General features: G+C 42.6%; 1 protein-coding gene across 1 annotated transcript in view; it reads left to right on the forward strand.

The window, feature by feature from the left end:
• The window catches only part of LOC128658006 (rac GTPase-activating protein 1-like), a 578,168-nt gene extending 562,531 nt beyond the window's left edge, over positions 1–15,637 (forward strand). Inside the window, exons 15-17 of the mRNA XM_053712449.1 lie at positions 15,056–15,152; positions 15,381–15,465; positions 15,568–15,637. Of these exons, the coding sequence (XP_053568424.1) occupies positions 15,056–15,152; positions 15,381–15,465; positions 15,568–15,637 (252 nt within the window). The remainder of the gene's footprint in view (positions 1–15,055; positions 15,153–15,380; positions 15,466–15,567) is intronic.
• Positions 15,638–15,954: the final 317 nt, after the last annotated feature.

Raw genomic sequence — 15,954 nt, forward strand, 5'->3', positions numbered from 1 at the left:
TCTGTTCCTTTTGATAAATGCTCATTATGTTTGGAGGCCCAAATTGTCTTACCTATGCAATTTGGTTCCTCGTGTTTAGAAAAAGCTTTAAAATGTACAGACAAATTACTTGTTTCGGAGCCTAATGTCTCTCAGCATGATGCTGTTCAGGCAGTGCCACAGCTTTCTCCTCACACGTCCCAAGCCTCAACGGCTTCACATACAGTGCCCTGCAGTTCCTCTCAGCCTCCTGGAGGAGTTTATTTGCCAATAGATTTTGCCGCACAGATATCTTCTGCGGTATCTGCGGCTTTTTCTGCTTTTCCCATGATGGGGTAGCGCAAGAGGAAATCTAAAAAAAATTCTGAGTATAAGGTTTCTGCCCTGCCTGCTGCTTCGCAAGTTGACCTCCCTCATAAATCTGATGAGGAGGATACCTCGGTAGCTTCTGAGGGTGAAATCTCAGATTCGGACAGTATAAATCCTTTGACTGATTCTGAAGAAGTAAACTTCAGATTTAAGCTTGAACACCTTTTGTTTACTGCTAAAGGAGGTACTGGCTACTATGGACAACTCCGATTCTTCTGTCGCTGTCAACCCTAACAAATGTTATGATGTTCCTTCCTCTGTGGAAGTGTTTCCTGTTCCAGACCGTGTGTCTGAGATCATTGCACAGTAATGGGATAAGCCAGGGATACCTTTCTCCCCATCTCCTGTTTTTAAAAAGATGTTTCCTGTTGCTGACTCCATTCGAGACTCATGGCGCACGGTGCCTAAAGTAGAAGGGGCTATTTCTATTCTCGCTAAGAGAACCGCGATTCCTATTGAGGATAGCTGTTCTTTTGAGGATAGCTGTTCTTTTGAGGATCCCATGGACAAAAAGCTGGAGGCTTATTTCAAGAAAATGTATGTTCATTAGGGTCTAAAATGGCAACCTGCAGTTTGTATTGCCACAGTAACAAGTGCAGCATCTTGGTGCAATGCTTTGTCCGAATTGATTTTAGAGGAGATCCAAGATAGGATTAAGGCTCTCAAACTAGCCAATTCCTTTATCTCTGATGTGAACATGCAAGTCATTAGACTAGGAGCCAAGATGTCTGGCTTCACTGTCCTAGCCCACAGGGCTCTGTGGCTGAAATCTTGGTCAGCTGATGTTACCTTCAAGTCCAAGCTCCTGTTGCTACCTTACAAGGGTAAGACCCTGTTTGGTCCTGGTCTGGCAGAGATAATTTCTGAAATTACAGGTGAAAAGACAAGAATAGACCTAAGGGACGTCGGAGTTCTAATTTCCGTTCCTTTCGTAACTTCAAAAGTCTTCCTCTCCCTCCTCCAAGCAGGAGCAATCCAAGTCCTCTTGGAGACCCAATCAGACTTGGAATAAGAGGAAGCAATCAAAAAAGCCCTCATCTGAGACTAAGTCAGCATAAAGGGTCTGCCCCCGGTCCAGGATTGGATCAAATGGAGGGCAGACCTTCCTTGTTTCGTCAAGCAAGATGTTGCTGTGGACATAGTATCTAAGGGATACAAAATAGAATTCAAATCTCGTCCTCCCAGGGGCAGATTTCTCCTCAAGGTTATCTGGGGATCAGGTAAAAAGAGAGGCATTCTTAAGCTGCGTTCAGGACCTTACCTCTCTGGGAGTGATTGTTCTAGTTCCAGTGAAGGAACAGGGTTTAGGATTCTATTCAAATCTGTTTGTGGTTCCCAAAAAAAAAGGGAACTTTTCGACCCATTTTAGACCTAAAGTGTCTCAACAAGTTTCTCAGGCTACCATCCTTCAAAATGGAAACCATTCGTTCCATTCTTCCTTTGGTCCAAGAGGCTTAGTTCATGATGACCATAGACCTGAAGGACACACATCTTCATGTTTCCCATCCACAGGGATCATCACCAGCTCCTGAGATTTGCTTTTATAGACAATAACTTTCAGTTTGTTACATTTGGCCTTGCTACAGCTCCCAGATTTTTCTCAAAGGTTCTGGGGGCTCTCTTGGCAGTTGTCAGGTCTCAGGGAATTGTGGTGGTTCCTTACCTGGACGACATATTGGTTCAGGTTCCATCTTTTCAACAATCAAACTCTCATACAGAGATCTTGCTGTCTTTTCTACGTTCCCACGGATAGAAACTGAATTTGTAGAAGAGTTCCCTTGTTCCAACTACAAGGGTGTGTTTCTTAGGGACCATCATAGATTCCCTATCTATGAAGATTTTTCTGATGGAGTCTACGGTTCGGCCATCAGTGACTCAATGCATAGAGGTAATTGGTCTGATGGTCGCTTCCATGGACATCATTCCCTTTGCTCGATTCCATTTGAGAGCTCTGCAGTTATGCATGCTCAGACAATGGAATGGAGACCATTCAGATCTGTCTCAGAGGATAGATATGGACCAGTTAACAAGAGACTCTCTCTCAAGTTGGATTTCTCAGGATCAACTGTCTTAGGGCACATGCTTCCGGAGACCCTCCTGGGTGATATTGACCATGGACACCAGCCTTCTAGGCTGGGGAGCAGTCTGGGACTTGTTAAAGGCTCAGGGTCTATGGAGTCTTCTCTCTATCTTTGAGTTTAAAGCAATCTTCAATGCTCTGATGGCTTGGCCTCAATTGTCCTTAGCCAGGTTTATCAGGTTCCAGTCGGAACTTGGAGTTCCTTGGCCATGAAGGAGGTGGCTCGGATTATTCAGTGGGCGGAAGGACCTTCTAACTCAGGGTCCTTTCCTCCATCCAAATCTTGTTTCTCTGAAGCTGACTGCATGGAGATTGAACGCTTAGTTCTGGCTAAGCGCGGGTTTTCTGAGTCAGTCATTGATACCATGCTTCAGGCATGCAAGCCTGTTACTCGTAAGATTTACCATAAGGTATGGAATAAATTCCTTTATTGGTGTGAATCGAAGGGCTACTCTTGGAGTAGGGTCAGGATTACAAGAATTTTGTCTTTTCTCCAGGAGGGTCTAGAGAGAGGGTTGTCAGTCAGTTCTCTTAAAGGTCATATTTCTGCATTATCTATTCTTTTACTTAAGCGTCTGACGGATGTGCCAGATGTTCAATCTTTTTGTCAGGGCCTGGTCAGAATCAGACCTGTGTTTAAACCTGTTGCTCCTTCTTGGAGCTTTAACCTAGTTCTTAGAGTTTTGCAGCAGGCTCTGTTTGAGCCAATGTGTTCCATAGATATTAAGCTGTTATCTTGGAAGGTTTTGTTTCTTATCGCTATTCTGCTCGGAGAGTTTCCAAACTGTTTTGCAGTGCGATTCGCCTTACCTTATTTCTTCTACAAGATACGACGAGTCCACGGATTTCATCCTTGTGGGATATTATCCTCCTGCTAACAGGAAGTGGCAAAGAGCACCACAGCAGAGCAGTGTATATATAGCTGCTCCCTTCCCCTCCACCCCCAGTCATTCCTTTGCCTGTGTTATACTAGGAAGAAGTAAAGTGAGGTGTTAGTTTTAGTTTCTTCAATCAAGAAGTTTTTTTATTTTTAAATGGTACCGGTGTGTACTATTTTCCTCAGGGAGATATGGAAGAAGATTTCTGCTCTGAGGTTGATGATCTTAGCAGTCGTAACTAAGATCCATGTTGGTTCCCACAGAGTGCTGAAGGTAGAGCAAGAGAAATCTTCAGTGTGGAGAACGGTTGCATGCTACAAGCATTGAGGTATGTTCAGTCTTTTATTTCTGAAGAGACCTGTTATATCAGAATTGGCTGACATTTTATTCCCTGCAAGGGAAGGGGTAATAATTAGACCTGTACACAAAGGGTGTTACTTAAAATCCTGTGTTTAACGTTTTTTATTGACATATTTCTGGGCTGAAGTGTTATAAAAAGGGGCACTGGGAGGCAGCTTATCGTTTTATTTGAGACACAAATATCAGTATGGCTGCAGCATTATTGTGCTGCTTTTTTTGGGGACCACATGGCTTTTCTTTCTAACCGCTTCCCATGCGGTATTACAGATTACTTGTTTGACGTCCATTATGGACGGGGCCTATTTTCGGCAGCAGGCATTAGCTCCGGTTGGGCCTAAACTTATGTTCTGATGACCGGATCATTATAGAGTCGTTTTGCGGTACCCTGAGGGCAGGTAGGCGCTACAGCGGTGCAGTAGCGAGGTGCAGGGGTCATTTTTTCAAACAAATTATATTTTTTGCTATAAATGTCCTGTAAAGGTTAATTTAGCCCTTTGCTCTTAAGGTGCAATACTTTTTGGCCACATTGAACATGTGTATGTATTCTTATTGCGTTATTTAGCATTTTAAAGCAGTTTTGGGAAACTTGTACGCTTTTTTATTTCTTAAAGGCGCAGTACACTTTTTTGTAAAATCATTTAAATCAATAAATAAAGTGTTTAACGACTATTGTGGTTATTGCTAGTCTGTTCAAGATGTCTGACATTGAGGATACTAATTGCTCTATGTGTTTAGAAGCCATTGTGTACTGAAAAGGCCTTACAATGTAAAAAGCATATTTTAGGTAAAGAAAGTGTGCCTAAAGATGATTCTCAGTCTGAAGAGAATCAGGATATGCCATCCAATTCTCCCCAAGTGTCACAACCTTTAACGCCCACACAAGCGACGCCAAGTACCTCTAGTGCATCTAATTACTTTACTCTGCAGGAGATGGCTGCAGTTATGTCAACTACCCTTACAGAGGTATTATCTAAATTACCAGTATTACAGGTTAAACTCAGTAGGTCAGGTATTGCTGTGAATACTGAATCCTCTGATGCTTTATTGGCTATTTCCGATGTACCCTCAGTGTTCTGAGTTTGGGGTTAGGGAATTGCTGTCTGAGGGAGAATTTTCAGACCCAGGAAATATGTTACCTCAGACAGATTTGGACGTTATGTCCTTTAAATTTAAGCTTGAACACCTCCGTCTGTTACTTAGGGAGGTTTTAGCGACTCTGGATGATTGTGACCCTATTGTTATACCACCAGAGAAATTGTGTAAGATAGACAAATATCTAGAAGTGCCTACTTACACTGATGTTTTTCTGGTTCCTAAAAGAATTTTGGAAATTGTAAAAAAAGGAATGGGATAGACCAGGTATACCGTTCTCTCCCCCTCCTAATTTTAAGAAAATGTTTCCCATATCAGACACCATTCGGGACTTGTGGCAAACGATCCCTAAGGTGGAGGGAGCTATATCTACCCTGTCTAAGCGTACAACTATACCTATTTAGGACAGTTGTGCTTTCAAAGACCCTATGGATAAAAAGTTAGAGGGTCTTCTAAAGAAATTATTTATTCATCAGGGTTTACTTTTACAACCTACGGCTTGCATTGTTCCAGTAACTACTGCAGCAGCTTTTTGGTTTGATGCTCTAGAAGAGTCTCTGAAGGTTGAGACTCCATTAGATGACATTTTGGATAGAATTAAGGCTCTCAAGCTAGCTAATTCTTTTATTACTGAGGCCGCTTTTCAAATTGCTAAATTAGCGGCGAAAAATGCAGGATTTGCCATTCTAGCGCGTAGAGCGTTATGGCTCAAATCTTGGTCTGCTGATGTGTCCTCAAAATCTAAACTTTTAGCTATTCCTTTTAAAGGTAAGACCCTATTCGGGCCTGAGTTAAAGGAAATAATTTTTGACATTACTGGAGGTAAAGGCCATAAGTCTGTTAAAATGAGGGGTAAACAAAATAATTTTTGTTCCTTTCGAAACTTTAAAGGAGAGCAATCTAAGTCAGTCTGGAGACCCAACCAGACTTGGAATAAAGGTAAACAATCCAAGAAACCCGCTGCTGCTACCAAGACAGCATGAAGGGGAGGCTCCCGATCCGGGACCGGATCTAGTAGGGGGCAGACTTTCTTTCTTTGCTCAGGCTTGGGCAAGAGATTTCAGGACCCCTGGGCGCTGGAAATCGTGACCCACGGGTATCAACTGGAATTCAAGGATTTTCTTCCAAGAGGGAGATTTCATCTTAAACGATTATCTGTAGACCAGATAAAAAGAGAGGCGTTCTTACGCTGTGTAAAAGACCTCTCTACCATGGGAGTAATTTGTCCCGTTCCAATACCAGAACAGGGACAGGGGTTTTACTCAAATCTTTTCGTGGTTCCCAAAAAAGAGGGAACCTTCAGACCCATTTTAGATCTCCAGTGTCTAAACAAGTTTCTCAGAGTCCCATCGTTCAAGATGGAGACTATACGAACTATCTTACCAATGATCCAGGAGGGTCAATATATGACTACTGTGGACTTGAAGGATGCTTACCTTCATATCCCTATCCACAAGGATCATCATCAGTTCCTAAGATTTGCCTTCCTGGACAAATATTATCAGTTTGTGGCTCTTCCCTTCGGGTTAGCCACAGCACCCAGAATCTTCACAAAGGTTCTTGGGTCTCTTCTTGCGGTTCTCAGATTGAGGGGCATAGCAGTGGCGCCTTATCTGGATGATATTCTAAATCAGGCATCAACTTATCAATTGACAAAATCTCACACGGACATAGTATTGTCTTTCCTGAGAACTCACGGTTGGAAAGTGAACATAGAAAAGAGTTCATTAGTTCCACGGACAAGGGTTCCCTTCTTGGGAACTCTTATAGACTCGGTAGACATGAAAATATTTCTGACGGAGGTCAGAAAAACAAAGATTCTGAATACTTGCCGAGCACTTCAGTCCATTCATCGGCCATCAGTGGCTCAGTGCATGGAGGTCATTGGATTAATGGTAGCAGCAATGGATATCATCCTGTTTGCCCGCTTTCTGCCCGCTTTCATCTCAGACCACTGCAGCTGTGCATGCTCGGACAGTGGAATGGGGACTATTGCGAATTTTTCTCCTCAGATAAATCTGGATCAAGAGACCAGAGACTCTCTTCTTTGGTGGTTGTCGCCGGATCATCTGTCCCAGGGGACATGTTTCCGCAGACCCTCGTGGGTGATAGTGACAACGGGTGCCAGTCTTCTGGGCTGGGGTGCAGTCTGGAATTCCCTGAAGGCTCAGGGTGTTTGGACTCTGGTGGAGTCTCTACTTCCAATCAATATCCTGGAACTGAGAGCAATATTCAATGCACTTCAGGCATGGCCTCAGTTGGCTTCAGCCAAATTCATCAGATTCCAGATGGACAACATCACGACTGTGGCCTATATCAATCATCAGGGGGGAACGAGGAGTTCCTTAGCAATGATAGGAGTATCCAAGATAATCCGATGGGCGGAGGCCCACTCTTGTTATCTGTCGGCAATCTACATCCCAGGAGTAGAAAACTGGGAAGCGGATTTTCTAAGTCGGCAGACTTTTCATCTGGGGGAGTGGGAACTCCATCCGGAGGTGTTTGCTTCATTGATTCGCCAATGGGGCAGACCAGAACTGGATTTGATGGCATCTCGTCAGAATGCCAAACTTCCACGTTACGGATCCAGGTCGAGGGATCCACAGGCCGAACTGATAGATGCCCTGGCAGTGCCTTGGTCGTTCAGCCTAGCTTATGTGTTTCCACCGTTTCCTCTCCTTCCATGCGTGATTGCTCGAATCAAACAGGAGAGAGCTTCAGTAATGCGGACCTAGTGGACATGTCCTCTCTACCACCGTGGAAACTTCCTTTGAGACAGGACCTTCTCATTCAAGGTCCGTTCCAACATCCAAATTTAATTCTCTGCAGCTGACTGCTTGGAGATTGAACGCTTGATTCTATCTAAGCGAGGATTCTCTGATTCGGTCATTGATACTTTGATACAGGCTCGAAAACCTGTCACTCGAAAAATCTATAATAAGATATGCCGTAAATATCTTTTTTGGTGTGAATCCAAGGGTTACTCATGGAGTAAAATTAGGATTCCTAGGATTCTGTCCTTTCTCCAAGAAGGATTGGAGAAAGGGTTATCAGCAAGTTCCTTAAAGGGACACATTTCTGCTTTATCAATTTTGCTTCACAAACGTTTGGCAGATGTGCCAGATGTTCAGTCTTTTTGTCAGGCTCTAACTAGAATTAAGCCTGTATTTAGACCAATTACTCCTCCCTGGAGTTTGAATTTAGTTCTTCGAGTTCTTCAAGGGGTTCCGTTTGAACCCATGCATTCCATAGATATTAAATTGCTATCTTGGAAAGTTCTATTTTTAGTTGCCATTTCTTCTGCTCGAAGAGTTTCTGAGCTTTCAGCGTTATATTTCATTCTGATAAGGTGGTTTTACGTACCAATCCTGGATTTCTTCCTAAGGTTGTTTCAAATAAGAATATTATTCAGGAAATTGTTGTTCCTTCCTTGTGTCCTAATCCTCCTCCTAAGAAAGAGCGTCTGTTACATAATCTGGACGTGGTCCGTGCCTTGAAGTTTTACTTGCAGGCGACTAAGAATTTCCATCAATCATCTTCATTATTCATTGTTTATTCTGGAAAGCGTAGGGGTCAGAAAGCTACGGCTACCTTTTTCTTTTAGGCTGAGGAGTATCATTCGCCTGGCATATGAGACTGCTGGACAGCAGCCTCCTGAAAGAATTATGGCTCATTCTACTAGGGCTGTGGCTTCCACATGGGCTTTTAAAAACAATGCTTCTGTTGAACAGATTTGTAAGGCTGCGACTTGGTCGTCCCTTCATACTTTTTCCAAATTTTTCAAATTTGATACTTTTGCTTCTTCTGAGGCTGTTTTTGGGAGAAAAGTTCTTCAAGCAGTGTGGTGCCTTCCGTTTAGGTTCCTGTCTTGTCCCTCCCTTTCATCCGTGTCCTGTAGCTTTGGTATTGTATCCCACAAGTAAGGATGAAATCTGTGGACTCCTCGTATCTTGTAGAAGAAAAGGAAATTTATGCTTACCTGATAAATTGATTTCTTCTACGATATGACGAGTCCACGGCCCTCCCTGTCATTTTTAAGACAGATTTTATTTCATTTTATTTTACAAACTTCAGTCACATTCTGCACCTTTTAGCTTTTCCTTTCTCTTCCTAAACCTTCGGCCGAATGACTGGGGGTGGGGGGAAGGGAGGAGCTATATATATACAGCTCTGCTGTGGTGCTCTTTGCCACTTCCTGTTAGCAGGAGGATAATATTCCACAAGTAAGGATGAAATCCATGGACCCGTCGTATCGTAGAAGAAATCAATTTATCAGGTAAGCATAAATTTCCTTTTCTCCAACATAGGTGTGTCCGGTACACGGCGTCATCCTTACTTGTGGGATATTCTCTTCCCCAACAGGAAATGGCAAAGAGCCCAGCAAAGCTGGTCACATGATCCCTCCTAGGCTCCGCCTACCCCAGTCATTCTCTTTGCCGTTGCACCGGCAACATCTCCACGGAGATGGTTAAGAGTTTTTTTGTTTTTTTTTTTATCTGTTTTACTTCACAAAAGGCTGGCAGCTGTGCCAGACGTTCAAGCGTTTGTTCAGGCTCTGGTTAGAATCAAGCCTGTTTACAGACCTTTGACTCCTCCCTGGAGTCTAAATCTAGTTCTTTCAGTTCTTCAAGGGGTTCCGTTTGAACCCTTACATTCCGTAGATATTAAGTTATTATCTTGGAAAGTTTTGTTTTTGGTTGCAATTTCTTCTGCTAGAAGAGTTTCAGAGTTATCTGCTCTTCAGTGTTCTCCGCCCTATCTGGTGTTCCATGCAGATAAGGTGGTTTTGCGTACTAAGCCTGGTTTTCTTCCGAAAGTTGTTTCCAACAAAAATATTAACCAGGAGATAGTTGTACCTTCTTTGTGTCCGAACCCAGTTTCAAAGAAGGAACGTTTGTTACACAATTTGGACGTAGTCCGTGCTCTAAAATTCTATTTAGAGGCTACTAAAGATTTCAGACAAACATCTTCTTTGTTTGTTGTTTATTCTGGTAAAAGGAGAGGTCAAAAAGCAACTTCTACCTCTCTTTCTTTTTGGCTTAAAAGCATTATCCGATTGGCTTATGAGACTGCCGGACGGCAGCCTCCTGAAAGAATCACAGCTCATTCCACTAGGGCTGTGGCTTCCACATGGGCCTTCAAGAACGAGGCTTCTGTTGACCAGATATGTAAGGCAGCGACTTGGTCTTCACTGCACACTTTTGCCAAATTTTACAAATTTGATACTTTTGCTTCTTCGGAGGCTATTTTTGGGAGAAAGGTTTTGCAAGCCGTGGTGCCTTCCATTTAGGTGACCTGATTTGCTCCCTCCCTTCATCCGTGTCCTAAAGCTTTGGTATTGGTTCCCACAAGTAAGGATGACACCGTGGACCGGACACACCTATGTTGGAGAAAACAGAATTTATGCTTACCTGATAAATTACTTTCTCCAACGGTGTGTCCGGTCCACGGCCCGCCCTGGTTTTTTAATCAGGTCTGATGAATTATTTTCTCTAACTACAGTCACCACGGTATCATATGGTTTCTCCTATGCATATTTCCTCCTGTACGTCAGTCGAATGACTGGGGTAGGCGGAGCCTAGGAGGGATCATGTGACCAGCTTTGCTGGGCTCTTTGCCATTTCCTGTTGGGGAAGAGAATATCCCACAAGTAAGGATGACGCCGTGGACCGGACACACCGTTGGAGAAAGTAATTTATCAGGTAAGCATAAATTCTGTTTTTTTCATGCAGATAAGGTGGTCCTTCGTACTAAATTGGGGTTTCTCCCTAAGGTGGTTTCGGATAGAAATATTAATCAGGAAATTGTTGTTCCTTTTCTCTGTCCTAATCCTTCTTCTCATGAGGAACGTCAGTTGCATAACTTGGATGTTGTGCATGTTCTCAAATTTTACCTACAGGCTACTAAGGATTTTCGCCAGTATTCTGCCCTGTTTGTTTGTTTCTCTGGAAAGCGTAAGGGTCAGAAGGCTATTCTACTTCTCTTTCCCTCTGGTTGAGAAGTATGATTCGTTTTGCTTATGTTCCCATTCACAGGGATCATCACAAGTTCCTGAGGTTTGCATTTCTAGATCGTCACTTTCAGTTTATGGCCTTACTGTTTGTCCTTGCCACGGCTCCCAGGATATTCTCAAAGGTCCTGGGAGCTCTCCTAGCAGTGGTCCGATCCAGGGAGAAAGCAGTGGCTCCTTATCTGGACGACATTCTGATTCAAGCCCCTTCCTTTCCTCAGGCAGCATCTCACACAGAGAGGTTACTGTCCTTCCTCTGGTCTCACGGGTGGAAGGTGAATCTGGAGAAGAGTTCTCTGGTTCCAACGACAAGAGTAGTGTTTCTAGGGACAATTATAGACTCTGTCCTAATAAAGATCTTCCTGACGGAGATCAGAACAGACAAGCTCCTATCGTCTTATCAATCCCTGCAGGAGACACCTTGTCCTTCAGTTGCCCAATGTATGGAGTTAATTGGTATAATGGTGGCAGCCATGGACATTGTTCCATTTGCTCGATTTCATCTGAGAGCTTTACAGTTGTGCATGCTCAGACAGTGGAACAGAGATTATGTGGATTTATCTTCAAAGATAACTCTAGACCATAAGACGAAGGATTCTCTTTGCTGTGGCTATCTCTGGATCACCTGACCCAGGGCACCTGCTTTCGGAGACCTTCTTGGGTGATAGTAACTATGGATGCCAGTCTAGTGGGCTGGGGTGCAGTCTGGAATTCTCTCAAGGCTCAGGGTCTTTGGACTGGAGAGGAGTCCAAACTTCCTATCAACATATTAGAATTGAGAGCAATTTACAATGCGCTGTTGGCCTGGCCTCAGTTGGTCTTGAGCCAGTTCATCAGATTCCAATCAGACAACATATCTTCAATGGCGTACATCAACCACCAGGGGGGAACTCAGAGTTCTCTAGTTATGAGGGAGGTGTCTCGGATCATTCAGTGGGCTGAGGACCACTGTTGCTGTCTGTCGGCCATCCATATTCCGGGAGTAGACAACTGGGAAGCGGACTTCCTAAGCAGACAAACTTTTCATCCAGGGGAATGGGAACTTCATCCGGAGGTGTTCTCCAGGTTGGTATCCAGATGGGGAATTCCGGAGTTGGACTTCATGGCGTCTAGTTAAAATGCCAAGCTTCTAAAGTACGGGTCCAAGTCAAGGGATCCTCAAGCCTGTCTGATAGATGCATTGGTGGCTCCTTGGAACTTCAGTATAGCCTATCTGTTTCCCCTGTTTGATCTTCTGCCTCGGGTGATTGCTCGCATAAGACATGAAAGGGCATCAGTAATTCTAATTGCCCCAGCTTGGCCTCGAAGGATCCTTATCTTATTTTTCATGCAGATAAGTTGGGATTTATTCCCAAGGTTGTTTCTACTAAGAATTTTAATCAGGAAATAGTTGTTCCTTCTCTGTGTCCGAACCCTTCTTCAGATAATTTGGACGTGGTCCGTGCTCTTAAGTTTTATTTGGAAGCGACTAAAGACTTTCGAAAGTCTTCTGCTCTTTTTGGAGTTTTTTTCCGGAAAAAGTCAGAAAGCTACTACTTTTTGGTTACAACGTATGATTCGCATGGCATACGAGTCTTCTAGGAAGCAGCCTCCAGAGAGAATTAAGGCCCATTCCACCAGAGCCATAGCCTCTTCTTGGTATTTCAAAAATGGAGCTTCTATGGAACAGATTTGCAAGGCTGCAACTTGGTCTTCTTTACATAACTTTTCTACATTTTACAGATTTTATACTTTTGCCTTGGCTGAGGCAGCTTTTGGGAGAAAGGTTCTTCAAGCAGTGGTGCCTTCCGTTTAGGCATGCTGGTTTTTATCCCTCCCTATTCATCTGTGTCCTCTTGCTTTGGGTATTTGTTCCCAACAATAATTAAGATGAACCCATGGACTCACCACATCTTTAGAAGAAAACAAAATTTATGCTTACCTGATAAATGTATTTCTTCAAGATGTGAAGCACCCACCCTTTTTTCTTATTTTTTTATAATTTTTGACTAAACATCAGACACCGCTGCACCTTGTGTTGCTTTCCTTTCTCCATTTACTTTTGATCGAATTACTGGGGTTTATGGGTAGGGAAGTGATACTTAACAGTTTTTACTGTGGTGCTCTTTGCCTCCTCCTGCTGGCGAGGAGTGGTATTCCCAACAGTAATTAAGATGAACCTGTGGACTCACCACATCTTGAGAAAAATCACGTAAGCATACGTTTTTTGTTTTCCTTACATTGCTCAGTGCATGGAAATTGTGGATCTCATGGTTGCTGCCTCAGATGCAGTCCCATGTGCGAAATTTCATCTTCAGGCTCAAAGAAGGGTCCCGCGTTTTCAGTTGGGCAGAACTTTACCTTTGCAGGATCTCCGCTAGCCACATGCTGCTAGTGTTTTCACCCAGGGGAATTACTACTGAACCAGGAGTTTTTCTTCCAGATAGTGAGATGTTGAGGCTTGCTGTAGATAGATATCATGGCCTCTCACTTGAATCACAAGCTGTCCTGCTATTATGCCAGGTCTTGGGATCCTTGTGGTTCACTGGTCTTTTATGCTGATTTACATCTTAAACCTTAAATGAGGTTCAGCCATTCTGATTGGTCCAGCTTGGCCTTGCAGGATTTGGTTCTTTTATCAGGGTCTCAAAACCATAAATTTGACAGCCTAGTGATTGAATGACTAGTGTTTTTCCCAATACAAGCCAGAAAACCTGTTCCTAAAGGATGGGATGTTAGGGGTCAGTTTTTGGCCCTATCCTTCTTATTTCATAAGAGGATTGCCATGATTCTTGATATCCAGGACGTTGCATGGGACATGGACAAAATTAGACCAGTTTCTCGTCTTTAAAATCTTAATCTAGTTTTAAAGGTTCTTCAGACCTCTCTTTTTAAACCTATCTATGGTTTAGAGCTTTAGCTTTTATCCTGGAAGGTTATTTCTCTTTTGGCCATTTCTTCAGTCAGAAGAGTTTTAGATTTAGTTTTTTTTCTTGCAAACCTCCTTTCCGGAGGTTTCATCAGGACAAAGCTTTTCTTAACTATAGTTATTCCTTTCTTCACAAGGTGGTATCTTCTGATACTATCAACCATGAGATTGTAGTTCCTTCCATATGTCCAGATCCTAACCATTCCAAAGAGCGACTGCTTAGCAACTTTGATTGTGTGAAAGCATTAAAATTCGGTGTTGAAGCCACAAAGTATTTTAGACTTTCTTCTCTGTTTACCATAACTTTTGGACCCTTTCAAGGTCCAGAAAATGGACAGTTACATTAGCCACTTGGCTTAAGACCTTCCTTTGTAAGGCATACCTTGTTATAGGGAAGACTCCTCCTGAGTGGATTAATGCTCATTCTACAAGAGTAGCAGCCAGTTCTTGGGCCTTCTGTAATTAGGCTTCCATAGAACAGATTTGTAAGCCGCTACTTGGTCCTCTTTCACATGATTTTTGAAATTGTAATCACTTTGATGTGTTTGCTTTAGGCAAGAAAATTCTGCAAGCCTGATCATTAACATACCTGCCTTAACTGTTTGCACCCCCCTCGTGACATGGTAGTCTTGTGAACTTCACTGCCTAGATTACCTTGTGTGCTGTCTCAGGTACTCTCACCAACTGATGAAAGAAAACAAAATCCATGCTTGCCCGATAAATTAATTTCTTTCCTGATGGTGAGTTCACAAGTCTTGTGCTTTATTTTACACAGTTGTTGCCAGTACTTGTTTTGCACGTAATTTGCCATGCTTTCTTTCCTGCTTTTCTTTTTCATCCACCTACTTAGACATATTTATGACTGAGGATATAGAGAGAGTAGGTGAGATTTAAGCTCTGGTATATAGGTCTGTCTTTTCTTCCTCCTAGTATACTTGAGTGTAATTCACATGTGATATACAGTAATCTTGTGGACTCTCACATGAAGAATGATATACAGGTATATATGTATGTTTTTACGTTTACCCATCATACACGGCTGCTTTGGTCTCTTCCTTTTGTGGAACTGGCTGCCATTGTGAACAAGGAAAGAAAGACTTGAAAGTTATAGAACAAGCTCTTCCAGTTTAAGTAATATATGTTCATCGCTGACTCATAATATTTTAATATTGTAATGTGGTAGTGTTTACAAAGAATCCTTTGTTTGTTATGTACTATGGACATTTAATAGGCAGAGTTGAAATGTAAATGGCTAGGGGGATTGTAATCTGTACATCTGTTGAAGAGCATACACGTCTTATGTGGCTTTGTACGACATCCATTTTTTACTTCGCTAAATATTTAACTAAACAGCTTTACATTTCTGAACTTTTCTTAAGGTGATGTCCTTGTTCCTCTCTCTTTCCTGTGGATTCTGGAGCCAGTTTCTAACTAATGATGAAAATAAGAATTGTAGTTCTGTAAACTTGGCCCAGGGTGAGTTGTGCACATAAACATTTACACTTGGGCACACGCAATATAAGGAGCCTGATTGCTATGATCCAGGCAGAGCATAGTTAAGAGGAGGGCTATACTTGAGGCTTTGACTAGAGAACTTGCTTTAGGCTTACTGAGTTGTGTTGGGGAGGGTAAATAAATTATGGTACAAAAGGGAAGAGCACCCCTTTAATGTCCCTAAAATATTTTTTATTTTGCTCTCTCCAGAACGTTTGTTCCGCCCACTAACCTCTCCAGAAATAAACTCTTTTCTCTCGGTTCCCTTGAATACGAAAGGCCCTTCACCTTATTTGTAAGTACCTCTTTATTTTCTGTCCACTAAGTGACTTTCTGTTCAGTGTTGGCGAGTTATGAATATCCTGACAGTAGCTCTTAACTCTTTTTGCTTTCACAGGACTCAATCTAACAGCAAGAGTGAGCTGCCTAGAAAAGCTGGAAGATTTTTTACATCTCCAAACTCATGAAGAAAAATTATTTCAAGTTCTTCAAACTGTTTAGAACAATCACTGATGACAAACACGGCTTAATTCCATGCCACAGATCTGACCGTGTTTCACAAGAATATATAAGCATATCACTTGCACATGGCTGGATTGTATATGTAATATGTCATATTTTTCAACAAGATATTTAAATGGTTATATGGTTAATTGATTAAGGGATACAAGAACACCCCTCTCATAAATAGTTTATTGCTACTAAAGGAAGGAAATGCAGAATATTTGTACCTTTTCCTCTCTTTCTGCCCCGTCTGTGCCAAGTGTACTGTCAAACTCCCCAT

The sequence above is a fragment of the Bombina bombina genome, chromosome 1, assembly GCF_027579735.1.
Source record: "Bombina bombina isolate aBomBom1 chromosome 1, aBomBom1.pri, whole genome shotgun sequence".
Classification (NCBI taxonomy): Eukaryota; Metazoa; Chordata; class Amphibia; order Anura; family Bombinatoridae; genus Bombina; species Bombina bombina.